The sequence below is a fragment of the Sebastes umbrosus genome, chromosome 5 (assembly GCF_015220745.1).
Source record: "Sebastes umbrosus isolate fSebUmb1 chromosome 5, fSebUmb1.pri, whole genome shotgun sequence".
NCBI classification, from domain to species: Eukaryota; Metazoa; Chordata; class Actinopteri; order Perciformes; family Sebastidae; genus Sebastes; species Sebastes umbrosus.
Genome location: NC_051273.1, coordinates 32,031,964 through 32,059,616, shown reverse-complemented (window position 1 = coordinate 32,059,616; position 27,653 = coordinate 32,031,964). Strand labels below are relative to the sequence as shown.

The following is a 27,653-nucleotide window of genomic DNA, read 5'->3' as shown; positions in this document are numbered from 1 at the left end:
TGAATAATCAAGGGAAGCCTTACAATAATGAAATTACACAAGTATCTACAGTAATGATTGATCCTGCCAGATCAAAGATTCAAGGTTGTGTTGGGAAGATGTTTACTGTCAGAAACACACACTACAATAGTACTCTAGGCCCTCTGGCCTTTGTAATAGGGCTGGGTAAGGTTTGAAATCTGTTAATGATTTGATACCTGAGTTTGAATAGCAGTACCAAAAAGATCTACTAAATATCTAATACAAAATATTTTTTAAAATTTAACGACAAAGTCCAAACCTATGAAATGCATTAGAATTTAACGTTTTAACACAATAAAATACAGTATAAAATTAACAAAATTATAATTCAAATCAGGCAATATCTGATCAAATAAGTAAACATGGCTAAGAATCTGGCTAAGCCTTCTGTGCTAGCTTTTGGTACTTGAGAGTTAACAAATACAAACAATTCAATTCACAATCCAAACAGTATTTAGGTTTGATACCCAGCCCTAATCTAATCGAACTACAAACAATACAAAAATATTAAAAAGATGACACAAGCAACTATTCAAAATCAAAAATCTCTGCCTCTTTCTCTTTCCAAAAAGCAAAACTGCGGTCGATGTATTTGCAGATTTCTTCGTTGCTAAAACTGGAAATGTCAGTTCCTGCGTGGAGCACCCCTTCGTCGGGTGTAGGTGTCTGCACAATGACCTTAGGGACCTGTCTAACCTCTGGGAGGCTATGTTTCACCACCTCTACAGTGCTTTCTGACTGACTCACAGGGTTTCCGAAGAACTTCACTTTAATGTCCTCAAACCCGTCCTTCCACTCGCGGTTCCCGGCCTCGATGTCCTGAATGACGGCCTTGTGGAAGTCCCGGACCAGCTCCCAGGGAAAGCTCCCCACGTGGTCGAACACCTCGAAACACAGCAGGTGTCTTATTTTGCGTTCGTCCACGGGAAGCTCCAGCTCCAGGATGTGGAAGTAGCCCAGCATGAAGAGATCCAGGGTCAGGCTGTCGTACTCCACTGGCACGCCGTCGAGACGAGGTAGGAACTGCTCTGGGGAGTAGAGGGCTTTCTGCCTGTGGAGCCTGTGGGTAACACTCACATGTTATTAACACTACAGTAGGCTGAGGCTAAAGATTATAAGCTTAACCACCAAATACTTAGCATTTTTTCATTTCCTGTCTTTGTAGTGATAGATTGATCAACTGGTCGTTTCACGTTAAGTTAAGTGTCCTGGACATTCAAGCAAATCTTGCATTTTAATCAAACTGAACAAATCCTAAATTTGGTATTTTAAAGGTGCATTCATTTTACTTTTTGGCCACTTGGGGGCAGAGTAACTCAACAAGCTGACTTATTAGCTTGTAAAGTTGATATGGCAAACATGTTAGCAAATATTTGCATATTAACATATTCAGCAGACATGATACAAGATTAGCATTCATTTGAAGTTGTGTTTCTGGCCACTTAACAAAAAGTCTGGCTCCTTTTAGCTCAGGTTTTTGTGTCAACTAGCTAGCTAGCTTAATGTTTTCTAGCTAAAACGTTCTTTACCAGTTGGTTGCTAACTTTGTCTGCTGTTTGTTGCTAAGCATGTAACGTACATATGGTTAATCAGAGCTTGTAAGTTAAAGGTACAGTGTGTAGGATTTGGCCGCATCTAGCAGTGTGGTTGCAGATTGCAACCAACTGGAAACCCCTCTGCTCACTGCTCCCTTTCCAAGACTGTGGTTACGTGAGCCGCTGCAAAACCGCGGTAACGCCGTGGTATCTTTCAGGACCTTTGCCTTGCCTACTTTAGTTTTGCACTCTGCGACTCACGTTACTTAATTTTTACAAGTGTGTCGGAGAACTACGGTGGCCTTCAGGTAACGTAAAAACTCGAAAGGCCCTCTCTAGTGCTAGTGTTTAGTTTGTCCGTTCTGGGCTACCGTAGAAACATGGCGGAGCAACATGGTGGACTCCGTGAAGAGGACTTGCTCCCTATGTAGATATGAAGGGCTCATTCTCAGCTAATGAAAACATGATGATTCTTAGTTTCAGGTGATTATACACTAATGAAAACATTGTTATGAATATTATATTCCATTTCTGCCAATAGGTTCCCCCTAAATCCTGCACACTGGTCCTTTAAAAAAACTGCTTCCTGACAAACCAAACACTGGCTCTAGAGAGAGCCTTTCACGTTTTTCACGTTACCTGAAGGCCACCGTATTTCATACACAAAAAAGGATGCCTCCTAATGTGAAGAAATTCTGTTATAGAATAGGGACAAGAGAAAGATATAAAAGGTTATGCAGCTCTACCTGCGTATCTGTCTGGACGGGACACTGGAGATCATGCTCCTCCAGTTCCCCAGCATCTTGTTGACAGCACTCCTCTGCTTGAAGAAGTGTCCCAGAGAGCTGTTCATCATCTTCGACTGGGTACTCTCCACGCTGCTCCTGCGACTGCCTGACCCAGATTTGTCACCCATCCCCGGGTTCCCGCCGCTCATCTTCCTCTCAGCTGCGTCCTTGCTCTTCAGTGTCACGGTGTAGGCAGACTTCTTCCAGTGGCCTAAGAACAGCACGACGATACGCTCCTTCCTGAGGCTGGTGGTCTCTAGAACATCTGGAACGTTTTCATCGTAGTCGATGCCGGAGTCACTGTTCTGGTCGGTTTCTGGGGCCGTACTCAACACTTCTGGCTGTTTGTCTGACTCTGTGGCCTCAAGCTGCGTGGAAGAACTTAACTCAACAACCTCCTCCGGCTCATCTGGCAAAGGTGAGTTCTGTGTCTCAAAATTAGACTTCAGAGTCCTCACAGACACGCCGAACTGATGGATTTCATCCTCTATCCTCTCCCTGCGTCCCCTGGTGGAGTTCTGTCTGTCTGGCGTCTGAGAGAACACGGTGATCAGTTCGGTGTTGGGCATCTTGCAGTAGGGCTGGTCGGTCAGGTTGGTCATGAGCAGAGACATGCTCTTTACGATGCCTGAGATGCGGCCGCACCACACGGGTAGAGGAACTTGATTGAACTGCGTGTTGGCGGTGATGTTCACTATGGGGGCCGGCAGGATGTGCCTGAGCTCCTCGGCCAGACGAGCGAGCTCCAGCTCGTAGCCCTCGCAGTTCCTCTGCATGGAGACGTTGGCGATCTGCTGCTCCACATAGATGAGGTCAGCCTCAGTCAGCAGCTCACCAGAGGGCCCCAGGATGGCATTGTGGGCTTGGGAGTACCTCCAGCTGACTTTGGCATATCTGTTCCCGTTTTCCTGTCAGAGAAGAGGCAAACTGCAGGCAGGTTATTTTTTTTTAACATTTCAACTGGCTTAGGCGTGAGAGGAAAGGAGTAATGATACAGTAAAACTGTGATCCAAACCTCAGCCAAACCTCAGAAATATGACTCGACTAGTAATGTGTTATGTGTTAAGTGATTTGTTATATGCAATTAAAAGTAAATGATGATGGAATTTCCAAGTGTTTTTAGTGTATTTAGAATAGCATTACAAAATCACACCACAATTTTCACTTTGCTCATTATGGTCTGGTTAGGCTCAATGGGCATTTGTTTAAAAGGGGCTGCGCAGCATACAGTACTATAACTGGCTTTTCTAGGGCTGCAAACTATTTATCAATTATTAAAATAGTTGCCAATTCATTTTCTCAGTCGACTTATTGATTAATTGATTAATCCAGTGGTTCTCAAAGTGTGTGGCGTATGACAGGTGGGACGCACGTTTCCGGGGGAGAAAATATGATGCAGGATTAATGTTTTGACATCAGAATCTTTTTCAGGCCGGAACAGTGAACAAATTGGCCTTAGCAATGGTGTTCATTCAGACAGACAGTCTGTAGGTTTACAGAATGGACAGATATTTGACAGGGACAAACAGAAAAACAGACGATGCTTCCGAGATGAACACGACAACGTGCTCATCTGACGGTAATCAAAAGAAAATATGATGAGGTAGGGCTGCAACAAAAAGTTGGAAGCTTCATTCATAACGTTGACTAATAATTATTGTTAATAATAACTTACAGAAAAATAGGCCTACCTTCCACCTTCTCTTCCCCCTCTCTCTCAAGCACACACACACACACTCAACGAGCGACACAGCGCTCAGTCCGTCTCTGTAATTGCCTCAGTCCTCAGTCAAAAAGTCAAAATTTATTGACAAAGGATAGATGTTATTATATTCCAAATAATATCATAACATGATATGTTTTTTCCTAACAAAATATTCTGCTTCAGACCATATTTGTTGACGTTTAGCCTTTCAAACACAACATTTTCACTGCAGTTAAAAACACACGCACCTGTATTAACGGGGCTATCTAACAGCAATCTAACAGCACCATAAATTACATTTATGTAACCACAATAACCCAAAATCATAGTGATTGTGGTGGGAGATGAGGGGAGACCAGTGTGTATTTTATGTCTGAAAACAATGCCAGCTGACAGAATGAGACCCAAAAAATTAAGAAGACATTTAGAAACATTACATCCCAGTCACGTCAATAAATAAAGCAGTTTGATGAAGAAGAAGGGGGGTAATGACAACAAGAGAACCACTGGAATAATCGTTTTAGCTGATTTTGAAACAATGTCACTTTGTGTAAACACTCTCCATAGTTGTCTGGATTAAGCAAACATGTACACTGGACAGCATCTGTTGGCCTCAACAGATTCACACTGAATATTTTCTAGGCTAAAATAATGCAGCTAAGACTTTGATCATGCAACACGTTCTCATCCTAACTCGTCACATGACACAACCGCCCACCACGTGTGTCACAACAGCACTTTTTCTGAACGTTTACTATTGCCGCGGATGGGTTTACACTGTAGTTAACGGAACGCCCGGTGTGTCTCATACAGCCGCTAAAGGGTCTTGTGCGTCGGTATCACACGCCGACAGCGGTGAAAAAAGTGTCGGTGTTTGACGTCCTGGTAATGAGAACGGGCTGGATCATGACGTACTGTTCCCAAACCCGTCCTACATAAGATTTACATGAATGTATAAATGTAAGTGCATTGTCAATGTAGCCCTGTTTAATCTTTAGAGAGACGTTACCTTCCTCCTCTGGTCCTCCTCATCCAGCAGCCTGGCCTGCAGTTGTCTCACCATGACCTGCCTCTTCCACTCAGCGATGGGGCGACCTCTCTCGTCGTGAGTGGGCACCAGGTAGTCGATGTCCGACAGGTTGGCCTCCTCAGTGGGCAGGACCACCATCTTGTTCTGCACAGACGCGGAATCTTAGCTAAAGAAAGGAAGCGCTTACAAAGGAAGGATGTACGAAATAAGAAAGCTTACTGCACTTACTGCTTGTCCGGTGAAGACTCCTGATAGCCCTGATTGTTTTAAGGATTTAATGGACTTCATGTCGCCAAGAAGTTTTCTTTCAGCCAGGAGGTTTGCATCAGGCAACATGGTCTTATCAGCACAGACAGTTCTCTCACTCCCGGCGGCCTTGGGCTGATTGAAACCTTTAATAACTGAAATATAAATCATGAGTCTGTCTTTCTCACTCTAATGCACTTTAATGAACACGCACCCTTTTTCCTCCATTGAGCAATGACTTCCAGTAACCATTAAATAGTAATAATAATGATAAACAGCTTTGGTAAAGAAGAAAGATTAAATTAAGATTGAAGAAGATAAACGGAAATTATTTTCTCACCAGATGTTGCGATTTGAACGTGTTCTATTCTGTGGACAGCGGTTTTCTCTGGCTGGGCAGGTGTGAATGAAGCAGAAGGTAAAGGAGGTGCAGGAGGGGGCTGAGGGTATCTCGCCTGAGGGGACTCCTCACTTTCAGGTTGCTAGTTTGGACAAAAAAAGAGACGGTGATGGCACGGTTGCTTTGGGTTGTATGAGGAAACCATGGTGAAAAACTCAACTCAGCGTTTACCTTTAAACTATCCATGGGTGTGTTACTGCGGTAACCGTCCCTGCATGTGTCACTCAGGCAGCCGTAGTAGTCCTCCCTGCTGCACTGCGACAACACAGCTGGCTTTACCTTCACTTCTTCTTCCACTGGAGCGATGACCTCGATGGGCTTATCTGCACAGGCCGTCTGAGAATATAATAGAGTCACATTTAATAAAGTGTTTAAGACTTTTGACCAGATATTATGAAATTTATAGTTTATGGTAGAATTATGAGATTAGGGTTGCTCCACAAATGCTCAAAAATCTTCATACAATCAACAAAAACACACATGATACGGTAACAAAAACTCTGTTTAGTGATCCATATCTGTCCTCTAACATCAGACACCTTCAATAAAATAGTCTGTGACAAATCCAACCGTGGTACGACTACAGTGATGTCTGAGTGTGACCCAGACACAATGGTGAAAGAAGTATTCAGATCCATTACTTAAGTAAAAGTACTAATACCACACTGCAAAAATATACTCCACTACAAGTAAAAGTCAAAAATTCAAAAAATTCAAAAAATTCAAAAACTTAAATGAAAGTTTGTACATATAATCAGCTAAATGTACTTAAAAGTATGAAAAGTCAAAATAATCATTGTGCACTGAAAGTGTTTTGTATTATATATAATGTTTCTGGATTAATCACTGCCGCATTAATGTGTATGTTGCATTTTACTATTTTTTATTTTTTTTAAGGATGTGCTGATTTTAACTCATTGTATACTGTTGGGTAAGTTAATCTACAGCAATGCATCATATTCTATAAGATCATCATGTGTTTGTGGCGTCGCTGTCCTGTGAGAACAACATATCTCTAAAAAGTCAACTTTTCATGAGAAAAACAGCCTGTTTTCAGCTTTACATTTTCCAGCTGATCCAAGAGGCCTTTAAATAGTTTATTTAGCTTAAGAAGTGGGAGACTTTTTTCAACACATAGAGGAACACAACACATCTGGAGATGCATGGTTTTCACTGGACAGGAAGGGTAAGGAAAATTGTCATCTGAAAAGTAACTAAACTTATCAGATAAATGTAGTGGAGTAAGTAGAATACAGTTGCATATAATGGAAATACTCAGGTAAAGTACAAATACCTTGAATTTGTACTTAAGTACAGTACTTATATATACTGTATATAATATACTTAGTTACATTCCACCACTGCCCGGACATTCTTTCTGTGGTGAATTTTCCGGTGCCATAGTGGAAAAAAATTGCACTTTCATTGAGGAGGAGAGTTAAAGGTTTTGTCCCTCTGCATATTTTCACACAGTGAATGAGCCGACATACAACAGAAACACATTTATGGATTTTAAATTTTTTTTTTTTTTACATTTTTTGACTTTTTACTTTCTTAACACTAGGGTTCGGCGATATGGCCAAAATGTTCTATCATGAAATAGGTCATTTCATATGTTAATAACAATATATATCACGATATAGCATGTTTTCTGGTAATTCCATAAATAAATATCCATATGAAATTACCTCATGGTAAAGCCTATTTTTGTATACTCCTTTGTAAATTAAATATTTGACAAATGAAAAATACTGAGTATTTTCTCATTCTAAAAACTTGAGTGCAAAATGATCAGTTTTAAGTGAAATTATGGAGAAAAAAACAAAATAAATATAGACCTAGCCTAAATTCCGACAGAAACAATACAGAAAAACATGTATGATAAACATTTTTATATCATTTTGACAATATGTATTGTCATATTGACCAGCCCTACTGAACACCACAGAACCTTACAATGATAAGCTATTAGTATGGACCCGGTCTGGACTTTTAGTTCTACTGTTTACATCTAAAGCAAAACAGTTCCAGTGACAAAAGTGACATTTTGGATTGTTGTATAGGAAAGAATTTGACCTGAGGAAGGTTATTTCATTTGTTGTCAAAGTCACAATAATTCTCACTTGAGTAAATGTAAAGGCAAGTAATATGTATGTGGTTCTGCCCAAAGGCAGGAACATAAAGTATATGGTAGAAATAGAGCATTACAGTTTTTAGGAGGTCAGTTTGTTGTAAAGGGAGTCCAGAATATCAGGCTAACCATGAAAGTAAGAGTTAGATTGGCTTTGTTTTTTATCAAAAATGTACAATATGCTGGTGAAACAATTCTTTAATTCTGAAAAATGAATTATTGTAAGAAACAGGCTAAATAGAATGACTTAAAATGTCTAGACAGAAATGAACACATGAAAACATTTTAAAGCCTGAGGACATGCACTATGAAAGACAAAAAGAACAAAAACAGGCACATGGGATAGTAAGCAACCTTGAATAATTGGCAGCATTTCACACCACTCTGGGGAGGATGTCAGATGTATGGAAACATTTAGATCCCCTTTAATGAACCTGCATTGTCCTAATGCGCTCCATGCAGAATGCATATCAAATTCAGCTCTCCGAGGACATTATTAGTAACCAAAACATCAAAGGCAAGCCCTAATATGCTGCTGCATGCTGTTGTGCTTTGTGTCCGTGAGGTGGTCCTTGCCATTTCCTCTCGCAAGGCACTTTGATGTCCGACGGCACGAAATATGCTGTGACACCGCTCAGGCGGAGGAATTAACTTCCCCGAAGTTGTGCAATCCGTAAATAGATAAACAAGGGAGGGCTGGGAAACAGGGGAGGGGGGAGCCCGATTCCTTTGTGACCCTTCTCGTAACAGTTCAATGTCCTAAAAGCTATGATGAACCAGCCCGCGCGTGCGTGTGTTTAATTAGACCCAGTGGCCAGAGAGCATTTGGTTTTCATCAGCACCCCATCACCATTGCCACGCAGATATAGATAGCCTAGCCCTGTTTTGGCCTGGATTCCCTCTCCCTCTATCAAAGATCACAAAGAGCCCGATCACTACAGATTAGGAGCCAAGAGTTAAGAAACAGCTACTCAGCGCTGCCTCACTGTCGGACACGCAGCGCCAGTAATGTGTGGTCCCTGTGGGTCGAGCCACGAGAGAGATTTCAGAACATCATGTGTATTTAAAAACATGTCTTGTAATTCTGGAGTCAGCCATTAAAACAACCTGCTTCCACATGAAATATTCACGTTCTCGGTGATAAATTGCATTGTGGAATGTATACAGCGGGTGGACATTATACACAGAACACTATAGTGTAAATACATGTCCACTCGCATGCTAAGATACTCTCAGGTTTCCTTCAAGGAGGTAAATGCTTGAGAGGGTTAACAACTGCCTACGGACACAATGTTTTTGCCAGCTTTTTTTTTTGCATCCACTGCAGCTAAAGAAATCAAAATTCATCTTGGAACATTGTTAACAGCTACTGGATCAGAAAAACTATATCTAGAAAGAGTGCAGGATTCAAAAAAAGGAGAAAAAAAACATGTCCAATTTGCAAAAAAACAACATATAGTAAGGTCGTGAGCCGGGAGTATTAGTCATGCCTAACCGTAAGAGGCCACAGCTGATCAGAAAATAGGTAAAACATTGCCAAAACATCTGTCAGCCAGGGCGTCTTTAACAGAACTCGGAAAATGTTCCTTTCATTTCACAGAACTAATTACTCAGCCTGTCCAGTCACTTACTTAGGAACGAATGCTCAAAGAAAAATAACATAATAAAGCACACAAATGAGTCAAAACTAGCGAAAGCAGCATAGAAAGAAGTACTAATAGTGAAAATATTCTATAAGCCAACCTACAACCTACTAACCTTGACCTTGAACAATCCTCTCGGTGCACTCCGGTAAGACTTCACTGTACAGTGACACACTGACTCGTGCAGCCAGGTATCCGGAGGCGGTCGTTCTGTGTCGAGGATGTGACACTATCGTAAGATCACCAACCACTCGTTTGACACCATCATGAGCATCTCTGCCAGTGGCTAAGGGCTGCCAGGCAATAAACAATAAACTCTGATCGGAGCATGCTGTTAATAATTAAGGCAAAGGATTGGATGGCCGGTAATGTCACTAATGCATGGACAAACCAATGGCCGTGTTGCAGCACGAAGGGAAGTATCAGCGGAAGACTTGTCAAAGCAGCTGGAAAAGAGACATTTTATCCAAGCGTGTTCAGGTGCTTTTTCCACTTGGGACAATTGAATGAAGGAGGGGGCGGGGGTAAAATCTACCTGAGATGATTGGTGAACTGTGACAGTGGAAACACAATGTGACACCGTAAGCTTAAATAGACGCGTTTGACTGTTAATGTGGAAAAGCTGACAACAACAACAAACAGAGTGCTGTGACAGATTAGGGCCACATTTTTCAAGATTTTATGACTGAAATCATCCACTAATTCACCAATTTCCTGATGAATATAACCTCTGCCTCATCAGAACCGAAGCATTCCAGCATCCCTGCTGGAAAGACATTTTGAAAAACAACAAATGGCCATTTAGGCTGCAACTAATGATTATCTCCATTATCGTTTTAATCTGTTGATTATTCTCTTGATTAATTGTTGGTCATTAAAGGGACTATATGGAAGTTTTTACACATATATATGTTTTTTAATCGTTTTTAATGTGTGAACAGGTTGTAAGCTTACATAAAAAATTCGACCTTGCGCTACTTTCTCGGTTTCCTCTATCGGTCTGTAGGCTGCTTTTAATGTGAAGAATTACGGGCCGTTTTTTCCGGGATAATCCAACGGATATGACGCCATGTGCGCTCGCGAATGCCTTTAATTTCTGCTCCGCTACAGGGCTAACAGTGTGCAACCATAGCTAAGGTTCGGTTAGAAATGGAATCCGCAAACGACAACAAACGACCAGCCCCCACCACAACTCAGACTCCACGGAAGCGCAAAAAATACAGTTATATCTAGTGAAGCCCGTCTTACAAAATGGAATGTGACCGACGTCGGGGGGAAACTAGGATCAACATTGGCTGGGCCATCGATTCATGGAGGGACTTTTGTTTGGTAAGATGACTTTACTGCCAAACATGTGAAATATACAGTGATATTGTGGTTTCAGCTGGCTGATGTTGCTAACGTTAATCAACATGATGCCTGTCAATCTCATTCAGTCTCGTGTCTGTCACCTCACTGGTTTGACCGATGCTCGGTCGCATTTACGTAGTGTAGCGCAAGCAACAGGACGCTGACTGTCGTGAACTTAACAGGTTTCTTAAACGATTATTAAAATAGTTGCAAATTAATTTTCTGTCGATCAACTAGTCGATAAATTGACTAATCATTGCAGCTCTAACAGCTATTAATAGATTTTAAAACCCTGACATACTTTTTAAGGGACAGTGTGTAGCATTTGGTGGCATCTAGTGGTCTAGTTGCAGATTGCAACCAACTGAATACCCCTCCCCTCACTCCTCCCTTTTCAAGACTGCAGTAACGTAACCCGCTGAGTGCAAAACCATGGTAACGCGCTTCGCCTCACTCAGAGGCCATCCTTACCATGATAACACTACTTTAGGAGCAACGGAAGTCAGACGGCGGCTGGTGGTACCACGGTTTTGCACTCTGCGGCTCATGTTACCGCAGTTTCATAAGAGTGTCGGAGAACTACGGTGGCCTTCAGGTAATGTAAAAACACCAAAGGCTCTTTCTAGAGCCAGTGTTTGGTTTGTCCGTTCTGGGCTACTGTAGAAACATGGAGGACTCTGTGAAGAGGACCCACTCTCTGTAGATATGAAGGGCTCATTCTAAGCTAACGAAAACACAACGAGAGTATTACAGGGCGTATGGGGACAGGATATCAACTTTATAGATCTGTAAAATACCTCCCCATCTGTGATACACATGCAACGGTGATGCAGCCAGGCTTTGGAAGATTGAGACAGATCAACAGACCTGATGTGAACTAGGATGGAGGACTTCAGAAGATTATTTTATCTCTAACAAAATAAAGAACAAGATGTGTTTATTAGATGCTCTCTAGTGATAATGTTGATTAGATATTGTATTAAGGATAAAATGAAGCCATTAAAGCATGTGTTTTGTTTCTCGTTACAAAAAGCGGAACTCTTGACAAAAACAAAAGCACAGTGATGAATTAGACGACAAGCTGTCCAAGTATTCTAAAAATACCGTTCTCAAACAACATTATCTCGGGTCCGATCGCTGTGAATGGAGAGCAAAAACCACAAATGTGTGTGAAGTAAACCTCACGCCACACACTGTTTATTTGACTGCAGCTGTTCCTGAGATGAGGAAGAGCGGTTGACAGCGATGAACGAGTCTGACCCCGTTGTGAGCCAACCAAACATGCGGAGGGGCCAAACACACGGCTCTCCTCCGGTCAACGTCCCAATCCATTTAGGTCGCTGCTCGGAAATGAGATTATCTGACTGACACTTTAGAACGGATGAAACCTGTGATCCACGCGGCACTTTACAAACCTAAAACAACCACCAGAAGTGTAATTAAAGCACGTCTACTTGTACAGCTCATCTCCGGCACAGGTTTGAATGCATGAAACTCCTTTTCCAAATATTATATCCAAGGATTCAAAATCAATGAACAGAAGCTAGTTCAGGTTCTCTATCAGATGACCTCTTTGAGCACATCAAGCCTCGTGTCTGTGTGTCCAATTCAAACGTTGCCAAGAAACCTGATACATCATTTTGTCTGCTACCAACATTACACAGCATCAAGAGGTGACAATCATAGCACTTCCAAGTCCTCTGGAAAAAAAAACATGACACACAATCAAACGTGTGTTTGAAGCCAATGACATCCTGCTCTCCGAGTCCACAGAGGGATAGAGTTGCCGGTTCCAGGCATCAGAACGGTGAAAACGCTGAAACTTAAGCTTGTGGATCTCATAACGGGCTCAGCCCCTGGGCCCTCCACCTGAGCCGCTGGAGAGGGGTAACTGATAGGCCCTTAGCCAGCGGCGGCTCCGGCTGCGTTCGACGTCGCAGCGGCCCCTGCGCTAATTAGCTCTCCATTGTTGATGGGAGGATTATTTCTGAAGGGAGAGCTCAGCAGCCGCGCCTCGCTAGCTCCCTATCATCATCATCCTCTTTATGGAGGAGTGCTGCTCTTCTCTGCTGACTTATTAATGGCTTCCATTGACCGACAGCTTTCGTTACTCCTTTGGACAATCGTTGTGTCGTCTGCGCCATAGGCGGCAGGTGAAGTGTGATGTGGAGAAACAAGGACAGGCTGCAGGTGGACAGCTGTGAGGCTTTAAGGTTCAACACGTCTGCTGACAGAGTGGTCCCCATTGGCTCTTTCAGTTAACAGTATGACCGGTTTCCTATTTAAAATCAACTCCACAAGCTCAAATTTCAGTATCAGTATCAAGTGTAATCCTCTAAACCTAATTACTATGTAGATATTCAAAAGAAAAACATAATAAATCAAGATATAAAGAGGCTGCACGCAGCAAACTGACTGAGTTAAATGCAGGCCTGCGTCGACCACCTGACTTGAACAGGCAACACCAGCACAAACAATGTGTTAGCACTGAAATATTCATCAATCACCTTAAGGAGTGCCGTGCTTTCTGCACAGAACAAAAGAGCTAATCTCAGAGAGTCCTCGGTGGCAAACTGAGAATCTCCTCCAGCACTCACGGCACCATCGCCTGTGACACCTTATTAAACACAAAAGGCCATCATCGTCCACTTTCTTAGGCCACTTAAACCAAGAGCGAAGCAATCAGGCTGAGTGGTAGACAACAGTGCCGGAGAAGGACAGGCTTGACCTGCATGAAATACATGTCGCCGCAAGTAAAGACAATGATTCACTGAATTTCCGAGATCTTCCAGATGTTTGCTGTTGACCGCACTCCCTAAGTTAGCTTTGATTTTCATGCCAAAGTAAACAGCTGGGCAGTGCTGACACAACAAGGGGACACAAAGCCGGGAAATGTGCAAAATAAAATATACTGCAGGTGAGAGGGAGAGCTTACATTTCTCTCCACCGCACGGAGATATCTGGCACATTCATGATGCCCGTTGTACTCTGCCAAGTTGGCTGCTGTGAACCCATCAATGTCATGATCTGAAGGGTTCGCTTGATTGGCCAACAGGATTTTACAGCACTGAAAGAAGGAGCAGAACAATATATTAGAGAAAGAAACTGCTTTATGAATACAGTTCATTGTATTTAGACAAGATAAGACAAAAACTTTCACAAAAGTTGCGTCCAACCTCCAGCTCTCCGTTCTCTGAAGCATCATGAAGTGGCGTCCCTCCCCAGTAGTCCTTGATGACCTTTGAACCCATGTGAAGCAGCCTCTCCAAGATGCAATAGTGCCCTCTGCTGGCAGCAAAGTGCAGAGCAGTTGCTCCATCTCTGTCCTGGCAGGACAGGCTCACATCAGTACAGGTCACCTATTCAGAGTTAATGAAAAAGGATTAAAGTGGTGACTGAAAAAAAAAACACAAATGTATATCTTATATTATCTCTACTGACCAGCCACACCACCACAGCTCGGTGGCCCATGTGAGCAGCAGCGTGCAGGCAGGTCATGCCATCGTGGGCCCTCAGGTGGACGTCAGCTCCGCAGTCGTTCACGAGGTACTCCGCAACGTGCAGGTGCCCTTCCTGACAGGCCAGATAGAGCGGGGTGGCGCCGATGCCGGTCTGGTGGTCCACACATCTGTAGTCCAACAACATGGGGGGAAAAAGGGTTTAGTTACCATCAGCCATTAAATGCTTAAAAACATGTTAGTACTGGGACAAACATCAGCATTTTTTTGTGTTATTTTAGCCATAATAGGCTTCTGTTCAGTTGAGTGTGACATTCAGAAATTAACAAAGAAGACTTCAAGGATACACGAGATGTAAAGATGCAAAGTTGCTAAGTATCCGGAGTAGTACGAATGAAGAAGTGTTTTTTTTAGACCTCTGCATCAGCAACAAGATTATAAGTTACAGTAACAGGTAAAGCCGTCACCTATGGAAACTAAACACATGGTTGTATAGCAATAAAATACACTATATCTCAATTGTTGAAAAACAAATATCAGCATTGGTAATAAGTGAAATGTTGAACAAAATAACTGACTACTGAATATTAGTAAAAAAAAACTTCAGTGTTGTAAAACCATAATCAGAACCTGAAGAGTGTAATGTGTGGAAAAACTTTAAAATGCAGCGCTATTGTCAATATGTAGTAGTAGTAGTAGAAATAGTAGACAACAGATACAGAGCACATTAGGAAGCTGTGTGTGGATCTCAGGCTCTGGGAATAAAAACATCACATGACCCATCTTTGCATCTGAAGGGATGGACTGTGAAGTGATGGATGCACTTAAATCTGTCATAAACTGTCAATAACCCTCTAACACCAAAATATTTACATAATATGTATTTACAGTCTTTAATGCAGACATTTTTAATATGCACATATCATCTGTCACTGTCAATATAAATCCTACACACTGTACATTCAGTATATAGTCATCTTCACATATACATAATCATCCAGTCCATGTATATCCATTCAGTATGTATTTCTTTGCACTATTTGTATTGTTTACAACTTACGGAACATTTGACTCGTATATAGATGTTTTATTTCTTATTTTATTGTTAGTCATTGGTGCTTTTTATATATATTAATATCATATGTATATATACACCTATTTTTTCCACATACTTGAGTAAATAACAGTCCTGTCTATTCTTTACCTTTATTTGTCCAGCTTTGTTGTCCTTGTTCCTAGCTGTTATTTCTATTTCTGTGTAAGTACATTGAGAATAATGCACAAAACGTTCACGAGTCAAATTCCTTGCAAATAAATCTTCTGATGGACAAACTTAAAGCTGAAATTCATACTGTAAAGTATGAATAACATACAATCAGTCTAGTGCTGTTAAATGTACTGATTCTCGTGCGCTTGCTCTGTTTTTAACTGACTTTATTAGTATTTTAGCCATGACAGGTGTCACTATTGGAAATGTGTTGGTTTGTGTGTTTTATGATACTCTACCACATGGGTGAATATAGTAATGTAATTTAGATTCTCTAGAAACCCTTACTCAAAAACTTTAAAATAGATTCTAAAACAAAAACCAAAGTCAGTATAAAGATGTGAAAGTTGGCATCTCATTATTTGCTCCAACAAGAATCTTACATTTAGGATAGGATACAGGACATAAACCAAGAATCAAAATATGTTTTGTTCTTGTCATCTATGAAGCCTGTTAACACAGCAGAGCTGCATTTACATTGACATACTGGTACAAACTGTACAAACCGCAAGGCTGGCTTGTAGCTAACAGTGTCCCGGCATGTATTATTCACAGGTTACTAAGGGTCACATGTGATGGCCTGACCCCGCCATGCGTCATGCAAATTACAGTAACACTCTCCTGTAGCAAGGAAATGAGGCAGGAAGAGCAACATATCTTTATCTGGTCCTTACTAAGTGCTGCTGTCTCAGGTTTAGGAGATGGAGGAGAGATGGGATTCATGGGGGGGGATTAACATTTCACATGTTCACCTGCCTCTCTGGACCAGTGTAGCCTAATGCCACAAATCCTTTTGTTTAATTATGTGCCATGTCAAACAGTGACTGATCACTTGATAATATCCAGTCACATGGGATTCTACATAGAAATACACATAATGGAATACCTTATTGAAATATATCAGCTAGATGACTGAAACCTACATATAGTTGCACCCAAAACTGTAACTTTCATAAAACTATCATCATCATTACTGAGTGTGTCTAATAGCAACACATTTATTCTAATGCTTAATAATTGAGACACAGTCAGTGTGCTTCTTGTTAACACAAGTCACTGTCAGCAAAAAGGGTGCCCTTGTTCTTTTGGTTACCAAAGGTATGTGGCAGAGTTTGTTGTATCTAATTAATAAAGTTCAGTGTAATACATTTAATTTGTAATAATAAACTTGACCATTAACTTCAGTCCAATGTTTCAGAATCTGTGAATAGTCACCCCTGTCACAAGGACAATGTTTTTGTTGTCTGCTTAATCAGTGATGTCTGTCATGCACACCTGAAACCAGTTGTGCATGATTAGGTCCTCTAATGTGATTCAATACAAAGGGTACATTACCACAGTGAGTACTTCTGCTAAGGGTGCGTGGACAAATGATGGAGTAGCTCAACAAGTATAAACACAATTGAAATTATTTTGAAATTGATTTGATTTTAAACAATATACCCATATAATTGTGCTTATGAGGAGAATAAACAGCCTAACAAATTAGTGTCATGCTGATCTTCAGTATATTTACAGTAACAGGTAAGCTACCAGCTATGATGCTGACTGCACATTACATAAACTACCTCCCATCCCACCAATATGAGTCAGTTGTGACACATTAACACCACGGGCTGCAAACTAGATAGCAGGCTAGCAGAGAAGATGAAATTGTTAGCTAAATGAAATGGAAAAATTGTTGAAAGAGTTGATGTAGTCAGCTAGATTAAATGTAATTGATAAACAGTTGAAATAGTTAGCTAAAAGTGATAGAATAAGGGTTGAATATGTCACTAAAATAAAAAAATGAATAAGTCACTAAAATAAAAAAATAAAATAAAAAAGAAATTTAGCTAAAAGTAATGGATAAATGGTTAAAGGTCCAATATGTTGCTCATTTTCAGGTTTCATACTTGTATTTTGTGTTTCAACTAGAACATGTTTACATGCTGTAATGTTCAAAAAACACTTTTTTTTCCTCATACTGTCTGTCTGAATATGCCTGTATTTACCCTCTGTCTGAAACGCTCCGTTTTAGCGCATTTTGACGGAATTTTGACGGAATTTTGACGGATTGCAACCGAATTGCAGCAGCTTGGGTCCATGTTTACTTCTTGTCAGCTGATGTCATTCACATACACTGCAACCAGGAATAAACTGGGACACATTTAGAATGTTTACGTTTAAAATTGTGTCAAGGGTCTAAATGTTGTATATTCGTGACATCACAAATGGACAGAAATCCTAATGGCTTGTTTCAAATGCAGAGTTTCTGAATACAGGGTGTGTGTATTTCCCTGTGGATTGAGTGTTTCGATACTTTCACAGTATTTATATAGGACTTAAGCCTGCTTTATGATAAAAAAAAACTTGAAAATCTCACTTTTTTATAATATGGGACCTTTAAAATAGATAAAGCTAGCTAACAGTACTGGATACATGGCTGAAATAGATAAAGCTAGCTAACAGTACTGGATATATAGCTGAAATAGATAATAAGCCAGCAAACAGTACTGGATAAAAAGCTGAAAAAGATAAAGCTAGCTAAATGTACTGGATACATGGATGAAATATATAAAGCTAGCTACACTCACAGTACTAGATAGATGGTTAAATAGATCAAGCTAGCTAAAAGTAATGTATGGTATACAGTATGTCTAACTACAGAAACTGTTGGGAACCAGTAAGCAGTGAGAGAGACTGGTTATGGTCAAGTTGTGGGAGTTACAACTGTTCTGTGCACTCATGCAGAGATAAATTCGGATTTTTCTTTAAAAGCTTTGCATCAGCTAGCGCACCTTACGGTACCTGAGCAGATGGCAGGTTCCTGTTGTGAGGCTCCTAGAGGAAAAGGCCAGTTATTTGTCTCTGATAGTAGTAGACTACAGACAGTAGGTGGCAGCTTGCTGTCAGGCTGCTGGTTTTAGCTCTATTGTATTTTTTATTTTCTTCAATTTTAAGTTATTTTTGTTGAACTTTCCAAAGTTTGTGTTTTGCCTCTGTTCAATTAATAGTTTTGTTAATAAATACTCACATCTACTGGGGTAGTGCTACTACTTTAGTCAGGTTTGACCTCGGTCATATTGATTTCTTTTTTTTTGGAAAATCCTTTTATTCCTTTTTTTTCCAAACATAGCATAACAAACATAACAAAACATAACACCAGTGCCATAATACAAAAAAAAATTATATCTTACATTTAACATTTAATATGTACAAACATACATAAATACACACATACACATTGCCTCCCACTCCCACACAAAGACAGGTCCAGCCTTCTTCCCACCCCTAGAGGTAAAGTTACAGAAAAAATAACATACAAATATTGTTTTAAATAATTTAATTAGTTAGTTAGAATTAAAAGTAATAAGTACTACAGTAGTATAGGTCATGGTGGTAAGATAAAAACCTTAAATAAATAATTTAATGACTTAATTAAATAAATCATATTGATTTCTGAATAAAATTCATCATAAAAGCTGAGCTTATTTTTTCAACGGTCTTTTTAAAGACCAATTGGGGATGTCTGTGAACTCACCCAGGTGCCTGTTGAACAAGTAGCTTTAAACAGGTGAGGTCCCCATTGGCTGCAGCGTAGTGAGCAGGTACAGCTCCACAGTTTGTCTCCACCTCGGCCACCCCTCCGACAGAGAGCAGCCACTTAATGACCTCCACACAGCCGAAGCGGGCTGCGAGGTGGAGTGCTGTGGCACCAGCAGCATCCCTATCCTGGAGACATTAACAAAGATAGTTTAGATGAAGCTCGATGTAGAACTCCTCTACTATAAAGGCTTATTGTAATAAACATTCTTGATTATCAAGACACGTCAAAGGGGTTTCATTACCTGCATGTACAAAGGATACAGTGCAAGACAATAAACAGGTGCATTTCTTATGAGGACCACCAATTAAGACATCTGGTGGTCTCCAGGATCCTGCAAATTCAATCACAATGGATCTGTATAACTTTGAGACTTGCAGACTTGACTTTATACTAATAGCTAAGTTCAGTGGGAGCTCCCCTCAAGCATCTGGACTTAATTACACTTGCTATATAATACTAATGGATATCCAGTAAGTCAACACCACATGATGTAATCAGCTGGTAATACATCTGAAAAGGTAGCGTACAGTACCTTTTACAACTGCAGTGATGTAACCTCACTCAGGGATCAGTTGATGACCATCTAAAGCCACCGCCTGAATTTAGACTCACAACAGAGTCGGAAGAAATTACCAGGGAAGCTGGACATGTGGCATCTCTCCAAGGCATTTGAGCTCTCAGACTAGGTTTCCCTCCCTCTCCCTCTCTCTCTCTCTCTGTAGAGATTGTTCTCAGTGGATAAACTTACCTCAATGTTGCAGCCTCCCAGGTCTACCAGCCACTGCAGCTCCCGGATGTGGCCAGTAGCTGCCGCATCATGTGCTGGTGTGGCCCTGTTCAAGGCCCGGGCATCAGCCGCCAGCCCCAGCTCGCTCACCAGGAACTGCAGGCACTCCAGGCGTCCACACCTCGCCGCGTGGTGCACCGGGCCTGCACCTTGAGCATCAGTGATGGCAGGTGAGAGGTGACCAGAAGACGCCAGCTCCCTCAGGGTTGCGAGATCCCCTGCTCGGGCAGCCTGGATGGCCCGATGAAGCACCATCCCTGGCTGCTATGAGTAGGTTATGGCAGGCAGAACAAGCTCCCTGGAGCTCTTTGGCTCCCACCACGTTACCATCTCTTTCTCGCTCATACTCATTCAATAACAAAAAACTCATGCACTCATTGCCTCTTCCCGAGCCAGGAAAGTGACACTCGAGCGGCAGCCAGCTGGCCAGCATGGCTGTTGGGGAAGAGAGGAGGGGGGGGGGGGGGTCAGAGCCTGTGAGATAGAAAGGTAATGAAAGACGGGTGGCTGCGCAGCACTCGTGGCCTCCCGCTCTCTTTTGTGTGGCAGTGACCATATGCTGGCACACGCACCAACGCTTCACTGGAGATGGGGGAGCTGAGGCAGCACGGAAACTTAAGTAATGGGAGAAGTCAGAGCCAAGGCATGGTGGATTACAGTGAGTGTTATTTTTTACAACTATTTTAAAAATTCATCTCAGTGGGGACGACTACACGGATGACACATTTGCAAGATCATAATCTATAATATTTTATAGTTGATTAAATGAGTGAAAAAGTATTAAAAGTAGTATGTTAACATATTATTTCCATAACACTCATACATGTTGCCCTGACTCCAATTAGCTGATTAACTACTCACATGACGTGATGGAAGCTGAGTACAGTCATCTCTCCATAACAACACCCCTCAGGTCACTCCAAGTTCTTCCCGTTTATTATTTATATGAAATATTCCATCCATTTTAAATGATCAGTTAATGTAACAATAAACACAGATTATTTCATTCTATACATCCGACCCTATTTGACCTAAAGGATAAACTGTTTATGCACATGAAGGCCATCAGTCCATTTCTTCCAGCAGCTGCACAGTCTGCCTCAGGTCCTCCACAACTGCGTCCACATCTGCTTTGGTCGTCCCCCTGCCCACGCTCAACCTCAAGGCGTTAGCTGCCACCTCTGAGGGGACGCCACAGCTCAGAAGGATATGGGAAGGCCTGATGGACAGACACGTGCAGCGCAGGGGGAGTTATGTAAATACAATCAATATGGTGTCTGGACAAAAGCATAACAGGTGAAAGAGGGACTCTTTTACCTGTTTCCACAGTCTGAGTGGCAGGCGGCGCCAACGCTGGCCAACAGTGTCCTGCAGTTGGACAATACCCTCCAGCCTAAAGCGAGAGAGAGAGAGAGATTAATCATTCAAAGCCTTTGTAGTTTACAAATAGCCCCGTGCAGGTCATGACCTGCCTCTTGGTGTAGGGTTAGAGACATAGGACAGAGACGGTAGAGTCGTGACATCACCTTGTAATGTTGGGCCCAGGATGGACACGTTACATGTGTTAGGGAGGATATCAGAGCCAGGGTAATGGCTGTTGAAGTGGATCCTGTCTTTAAAAACGGCCTGAAAAGGAAAACATACGGAATGATGATATTACAGGTTATCAGTTTTAAAGTCAAAGAACAAAAGTCTCTGTGAACCGCAATCATACTACAGTTCAAATTAGAAAAGTGCACTCAGTAGAGTGCAGATCTCCACCAGGTGTGTCTTCCTCTCCCCCTCACAAACAAAGAAGAGTGGAATCTCACTCAGTTGTCCCTCCCGGCTCCCTTACAGTTAAGATGGCGGCAAAGATAACAAAAACGGGGTTTTATTTATCTCGTAATGTGCCTAACTTTAGTGGACCATGACATATCTGGTATGGAATTAATCTGCAGATGCTCCGGTTCAAAATAAGACCAAATGCCAGTTTTTGAGCCACAACGAGGGCCAAATGTGGCCTGTAACAGACTAGGTAAGGCTTGTTTTTTGCCTAGCAGGAAATTCCTTTTGCTACTGAAGTCGGCTGGTTAAGAGGAGTGAGGGGTCAGCAGTCAATGACAGTATAAAACATTCAATAAAATAGTTTTTTCAAAAATTGTGAATGATCACAACCTTGAGAGGTCCGTGAGTATACACTTATAAATACTGTAAGCAGAAAAAATATCAGACTAATGGGTCAAGTAGTATGCAAGATTAGCCGTGGACAGACAAACAGATACACACAAGACCGAACGCATGATCTCCCCATAGGCCTGGCGGAGATAATAAATAAAATAAAAAATAAAAATAACCTCCATCACACCAAAAACTGATAACATTATTGTTGACATCTATCACAGTCACAATGACCTCTCTAAATGGAATCAAACTTACCTTCAGTCGTTCTTCCAAGTGTAGTTTGGTACTCCGCATGTGACTCTCATAATCTGACAGATTAGAAGTCACCAGCTCTGCAGCCTGACGGACACAGAATAAATAAGTTGCTGCAAATGAAGCGTAATACGACTAATAACAAGTTGTACTATTCTGTATAGAGACAAGAAGTCATTTCAGAGGTTGATTCACAATGAAACAATCAAGTGCCTGTCTTCCACTAACTTGTCAGTAGTTTTACAATAGGCCATCAGGTATACAGTAACCACTATGGTAATTTTAACACGTATGCAAAAATCCTATTGCCAAAATGCTTTGACAAGACATTAATTTATCCACTCAAATATGCGCCATTAAATCAGGAAGATAAAAGAGGCAAATATTATTTGGTGCAAGCTTCTGGAGGAATGATCTAAAACCTTAAAGGTGCAGTGTGTAGGATTTGGCGGGATCTAGTGGTGTGGTTGCAGATTGCAACAAAACTACATACCCCACAACTCACTAACGTGAGCCGCCGAGTGCAAAGCTGTGGTAACGCCGTTCGCCTCGCTCAGGGGCCATCCTTACCATATTAACACTACTTTAGGAGCAACTGAAGTCAGACGGCGGCTGGCGGTGCCACGGTTTAACACTTTGCGGCCCACGTTACTGCAGTTTCACAAGCATGTCGGAGAACTACGGTGGCCTTCAGGCAACATAAAAATGCGAAAGGCTCTTTCTAGAACCAGTGTTTGGTTTGACGTTCTGGGCTACTGTAGAAACACGGTAGAGCAACATGGCGGACTGCGTGAAGAGGACCCGTTCCTTATGTAGATATGAAGGGCTCATTCTAAGCTAACGAAAACTAAGTGATTCTTTGTTTCTGGTGATAATACACTAATGAAAACATAGTAACAAATATTATATTATATTTCTGCTAATAGATCCCCCAAAATGTTACACACTGGTCCTTTAAAAAGTAAATTCCAGTAACACATATATGGAGCAGGAAACATACCTTTCCCAGACCAGCAATCATTGGTGTGTTTTCTGTGCTGTAACATCCAGAAAGAGAGAAAATAGACCCTTATATTTAGATCTCGGGCGTTGTTTCATGTCTATTAAATACTTTATTGATTATTCCTCAAGTGAGACAATGCAGTATGTTACCCTGGTCTGAAGTTTCTCTCCTGTCCTCCTCCAAACAGCATCGGATACAACGGCGTACTCGTTCCAGGGCCGTTCACGTACAAAGCACCGATCCGAGGTGCGTAGAACTAGAAATTATCACAAGACCTGTCAATAACATGTTTTCGTGTTTAGCGTTCCGATGCCAAATCAAGATATTTCATACAACAGATTCCTGACCTTGTGTCCCACTATGGTGAGGTAATCCACACCCAGTTCAAAGGCATCTACTCTGATTTTCCCCAGAGCCTGAGCAGCATCAGTGTGGAGCAGGATCCTGAGCCCATCATGCTGCTTGTTGAGAGATTTTATTCTCTGGCAGATCTCTTGGATTGGCTGATGAGAGGAAGATGTTTCAGCATACAGAGCACATTAGACTGTACCGTACCCAGAGTTTTTGTTTTTACATTAGAATTGTATTCAAGTATTCATATTTGATAAATGATACATGTGAGGATTTATCCACTAATCAACTGTCTGCTTCATCAGCACCAATTCCTCCTTTGAAAACTGATGAATTGTTCCATTCTAACATCTGTTATGATAATAAAAGTAGAATCTCTTTATTCATTATCATTACTATAAAGAAATAGAAGAGAACATAGAAGAGGCAGCTTTCCAAGCCTCTATCTCCTTCTTACCATGATGACTCCTGTCTCATTGTTGGCCAGCATGATAGAGATGAGACATGTGTTGGGACGCACCGCAGCAAGGACATCCTCCACCTCCACACGGGCTGTCACCTTAGACACAGGCACATATGTCACATCTGTGACAAAAACACTGTTACTCAAGAAGTAAACGTAGGGAAGCTACTTTAGATTTGTTGTTAAAATAAAGTCTGAAAGATTCTCCAGGCATTAATCTGAATAAAGCTTTACAGGATGGCCTCCTACCTGCCTTGCCATCTTTCTGTAGGTGCTCAGCTACTAGTTTGACCGAGTCGTGTTCCACATTTGAGGTGATAATGTGAGGGAGGCCGTTGCTTCCATTCTGGTGTCCTTCGCCTTGCTCTGCAGCCCTGCAGCTTCTCCTGAAGTGCTCTACAGCAGTGTGGAGCACCAGGTTGTTGGCCTGAAAGAAGATTTGTTTGCTATATGAACCACCTTTGCATGCATGATACCAATATTCTGCACAAAATATTTTTCAGCATCACACAAAACGAATATAGCTTAAAAAAACCCAATAATGATTTACCTCCGTTCCACCCGATGTGAAAATGATGTCTTCTGCTTTCCCTCCAACCATTCTCGCCACATTCTCTCTGGACTGATTAATTATTGCCTTGGCTTTAGCACCTAGAAAAATAAAATTGATTTATAAAAGAAGTACTTTTTATTGTTTGCACGCTGAGACTTTATTGGTTAGGTGCTGAGAAGGCAAATTGGGGAAAAGCGTAGCTCATTAAAGGAAAATGAGCACACACACACACACACACACACACATCTTGCTATCCAATTCCACTTCAATTCAATGGCATTTTGATGAAGGTTTAAGTATTCTTCACCTGCTATATAATTGCTACTAGGGTTTCCCCAGGCATCTTGGAGGGCTTCAGAAATGGCCTGGATCACCTCAGGTTCCAGCGGAGTGGTGGCATTGTAGTCCATGTAGATCCTACATCACATTAAGTACGTTGGAAAGAAACTCTCAACTCATTTTGTATACTGCATTAAGCCTAGATGCTACACATTAACAAAACACCAAGAGCATTAAAAACCATAAAATCAATCTCATGTTGCATTCACTTAGTTTAACACTTAAAGGTACAGTGTGTAGGATTTGGGGGCATCTAGTGGTGTGGTTGCAGATTGCAGCCAACTGAGCAACCCTCCACTCACTGCTCCCTTTCCAAGACTGAGGTAACGCGAGCCGCCCAGTGCAAAACCGTGACGACGCCGTTCGCCTCGCTCAGAGGACATCCATACCATAATAACGCTACTTTAGGAGCAACAGAAGTCAGACGGCGGCTGGTGGTACCACGGTTTTGCACTCTGCGGCTCACGTTACCGCAGTTTCACTAGTGTGTCGGAGAACTACGGTACGGTGGCCTTCAGGTAAAGTAAAAATGCTAAAGCCACTCTCTAGAGCCAGTGTTTGGTTTGTCCATTCTGGGCTACTGTAGAAACATGGCAGAGCAACATGGTGGACTCCGTGAAGAGGACCCGCTCCCTACGTAGATGTGAAGGGCTCATTCTAAGATAACGAAAACACAATGATTCTTAGTTTCAGGTGATTATACACTAATGAAAACATACGATTACCATATTCCATTTCTGCTAATAGATCCTCCAAAATGCTACACACACTGTTCCTTTAACTTGATTCAGAGTGGATGACCAACCCAAATCAAACCTTCCTACCTGTCTGGCTTCATTTCTGAATAATGTTGGAAGGTATGGCCAGTGAAAGTGTGACCCTGCACAGAGGTGATGTCATCAGATGGTTTGGCCATAACAATCCTAGGGACAAATAAGACCTTTAGCAGGATGTCTGTGTAGATGTATTACAGTCAGGCAATATTTCCAGTAAAAACTATATTCACTAGATTTCTAATCAAACTCTATATAACTCTTTGCAGGAAAACTTCTATTCATATCTCTCAAATTATAAATTCATGTGGGTTGCACTTATTTGGAAAGCACAGCGTGGGCTTTGATTACAATGTGCTTTGAAAGCTGGCAGCAGTTAAAGAAGTATCGTTATTATTTCCAGAATAGTGAATTACTGCAGGTCAAACAGTACAGCAGGTCTAACTGAATCTTGATGTCAGCTACTGTAAGGCGAGGCAAGGCAGCTTTATTTGTAGAGCACATTTCAGCAACAGGGCAATTCAAAGTGCTTTACATAAACATTCAAGAACATTGCGACAAAGTGCAGAAGAACATTAAGACATAATTAAAACAGTCATAAAAACATAAAAACATTAAAGATTAGAAAATAAAAACAAGCTAAAAATAAAGGATAGAAGTTAAAATAGAATATAACACACAAGAGTAAAAGCTCTAGTGCAGTATATAAGATCATTATCTGGTTTAATAAAAGGCAGCAGCAAACAGGAACGTTTTAATCTTTGACTTAAAGGAAGTCAGAGTTGGAGTTGGTCCTGCAGGTTTCTTGGAGCTTGTTCCAGATATTTGGTGCATAAAAACTGAACGCTACTTCTTCTGCATGTTTAGTTGTGACTCTGGGGACACTAAGCAGACCTGATCCAGATGACCTGAGAGGTCTGGATGGTTCATAACATAGCAGAAGATCAGAAATGTGTTTTGGCGCTAAACCATTTAGTGCTTTGTAAAGCAGCAGGATTATTTTGAAATCAGTTCTCTGAGAGAGACAGGGAGCCAGTGTAGAGACCTCAGAACTGGACTGATATGATCCACTGTCTTGGTCTTAGTGAGGACTCTAGCAGCAGGTTCTGAATCTGAATCTGTATACTCGAATTCTACTCATTGTTATCACCACGTAGTAAATAAATGCTAACTGTGTACCTCAGAGGCTACAGAGGTTTATTACACATTTGAAGCCATAATTTAGTGTTAACATTAACACAAATGTGTCTCTTCTCCAGAGTCCACTCTGTCAGCTGTAGTTCCAGCCATGCTGTCAGCAGCAGGCATGACGGGTATTATTATGATTTACCTCCAGTACTGTCTATTACTCAGCTAACTCATCTATCCGGTAGCTTCCTGCTACCAGCTGTGCTCACAGTTAGTTAACTCAACAACACTGGTAAAGGGGTAACTGGGATATTACAGTAACCTGTCTCTTCCCTGGTAATGTGTGCCAGACCGGGCTGATGTTTATCCAGCTAACGCGGACTCACCGTCCGTTTAACATCTGGTAACCTTAGCTACAGCTAGCTGCTGCTACTCACTAGTTCTGCTCGCTATATTGTCGTTTAACTGTTCATTTTCAAGCTCTCTAGCTGAGTCAGACATGTTCTCCTTCGTATGACACGGCAGGTTGAGGTTCTTGTCTGTGTGTCTAACCTTGTGAAGTGATGTGAAGGAGTCCTGAAGAGCTTTACTACTGTGTGTCAATCATTAGCTAGCTAGCCCGTTGGTTAGTCTGACTGGGCTCACTGGATGAGGCGCTGCCGCTGCCGCTGGGTTGCC

General features: G+C 41.6%; 2 protein-coding genes and 1 long non-coding RNA gene across 3 annotated transcripts; 1 reads left to right on the top strand and 2 right to left on the bottom strand.

The window, feature by feature from the left end:
• Nucleotides 1-85: 85 nt before the first annotated feature.
• On the bottom strand, nt 86-20,205 carry LOC119488543 (espin-like protein). The gene is made up of 11 exons (XM_037770295.1): nt 19,912-20,205; nt 19,098-19,288; nt 14,291-14,477; nt 14,026-14,208; nt 13,785-13,916; nt 5,897-6,061; nt 5,666-5,807; nt 5,308-5,480; nt 5,059-5,223; nt 2,303-3,252; nt 86-1,081 (listed from the first exon to the last, which is right to left on the bottom strand). The coding sequence occupies exons 1-11, from the start codon at nt 20,203-20,205 to the stop codon at nt 550-552; spliced, it is 3,114 nt and encodes a 1,037-aa protein (XP_037626223.1). The 3' UTR covers nt 86-549.
• Nucleotides 1,806-24,941, top strand: LOC119488547. The gene is made up of 5 exons (XR_005206984.1): nt 1,806-1,902; nt 14,915-14,918; nt 20,121-20,127; nt 20,222-20,224; nt 24,931-24,941. It is a non-coding gene; the product is annotated as an uncharacterized LOC119488547 (long non-coding RNA).
• scly (selenocysteine lyase) lies at nt 20,860-27,653 on the bottom strand. The gene is made up of 13 exons (XM_037770300.1): nt 27,528-27,653; nt 25,899-25,997; nt 25,043-25,152; nt 24,733-24,833; nt 24,432-24,609; nt 24,177-24,304; nt 23,716-23,871; nt 23,518-23,624; nt 23,366-23,402; nt 22,369-22,452; nt 21,477-21,576; nt 21,268-21,343; nt 20,860-21,169 (listed from the first exon to the last, which is right to left on the bottom strand). The coding sequence occupies exons 2-13, from the start codon at nt 25,988-25,990 to the stop codon at nt 21,016-21,018; spliced, it is 1,323 nt and encodes a 440-aa protein (XP_037626228.1). The 5' UTR covers nt 25,991-25,997; nt 27,528-27,653; the 3' UTR covers nt 20,860-21,015.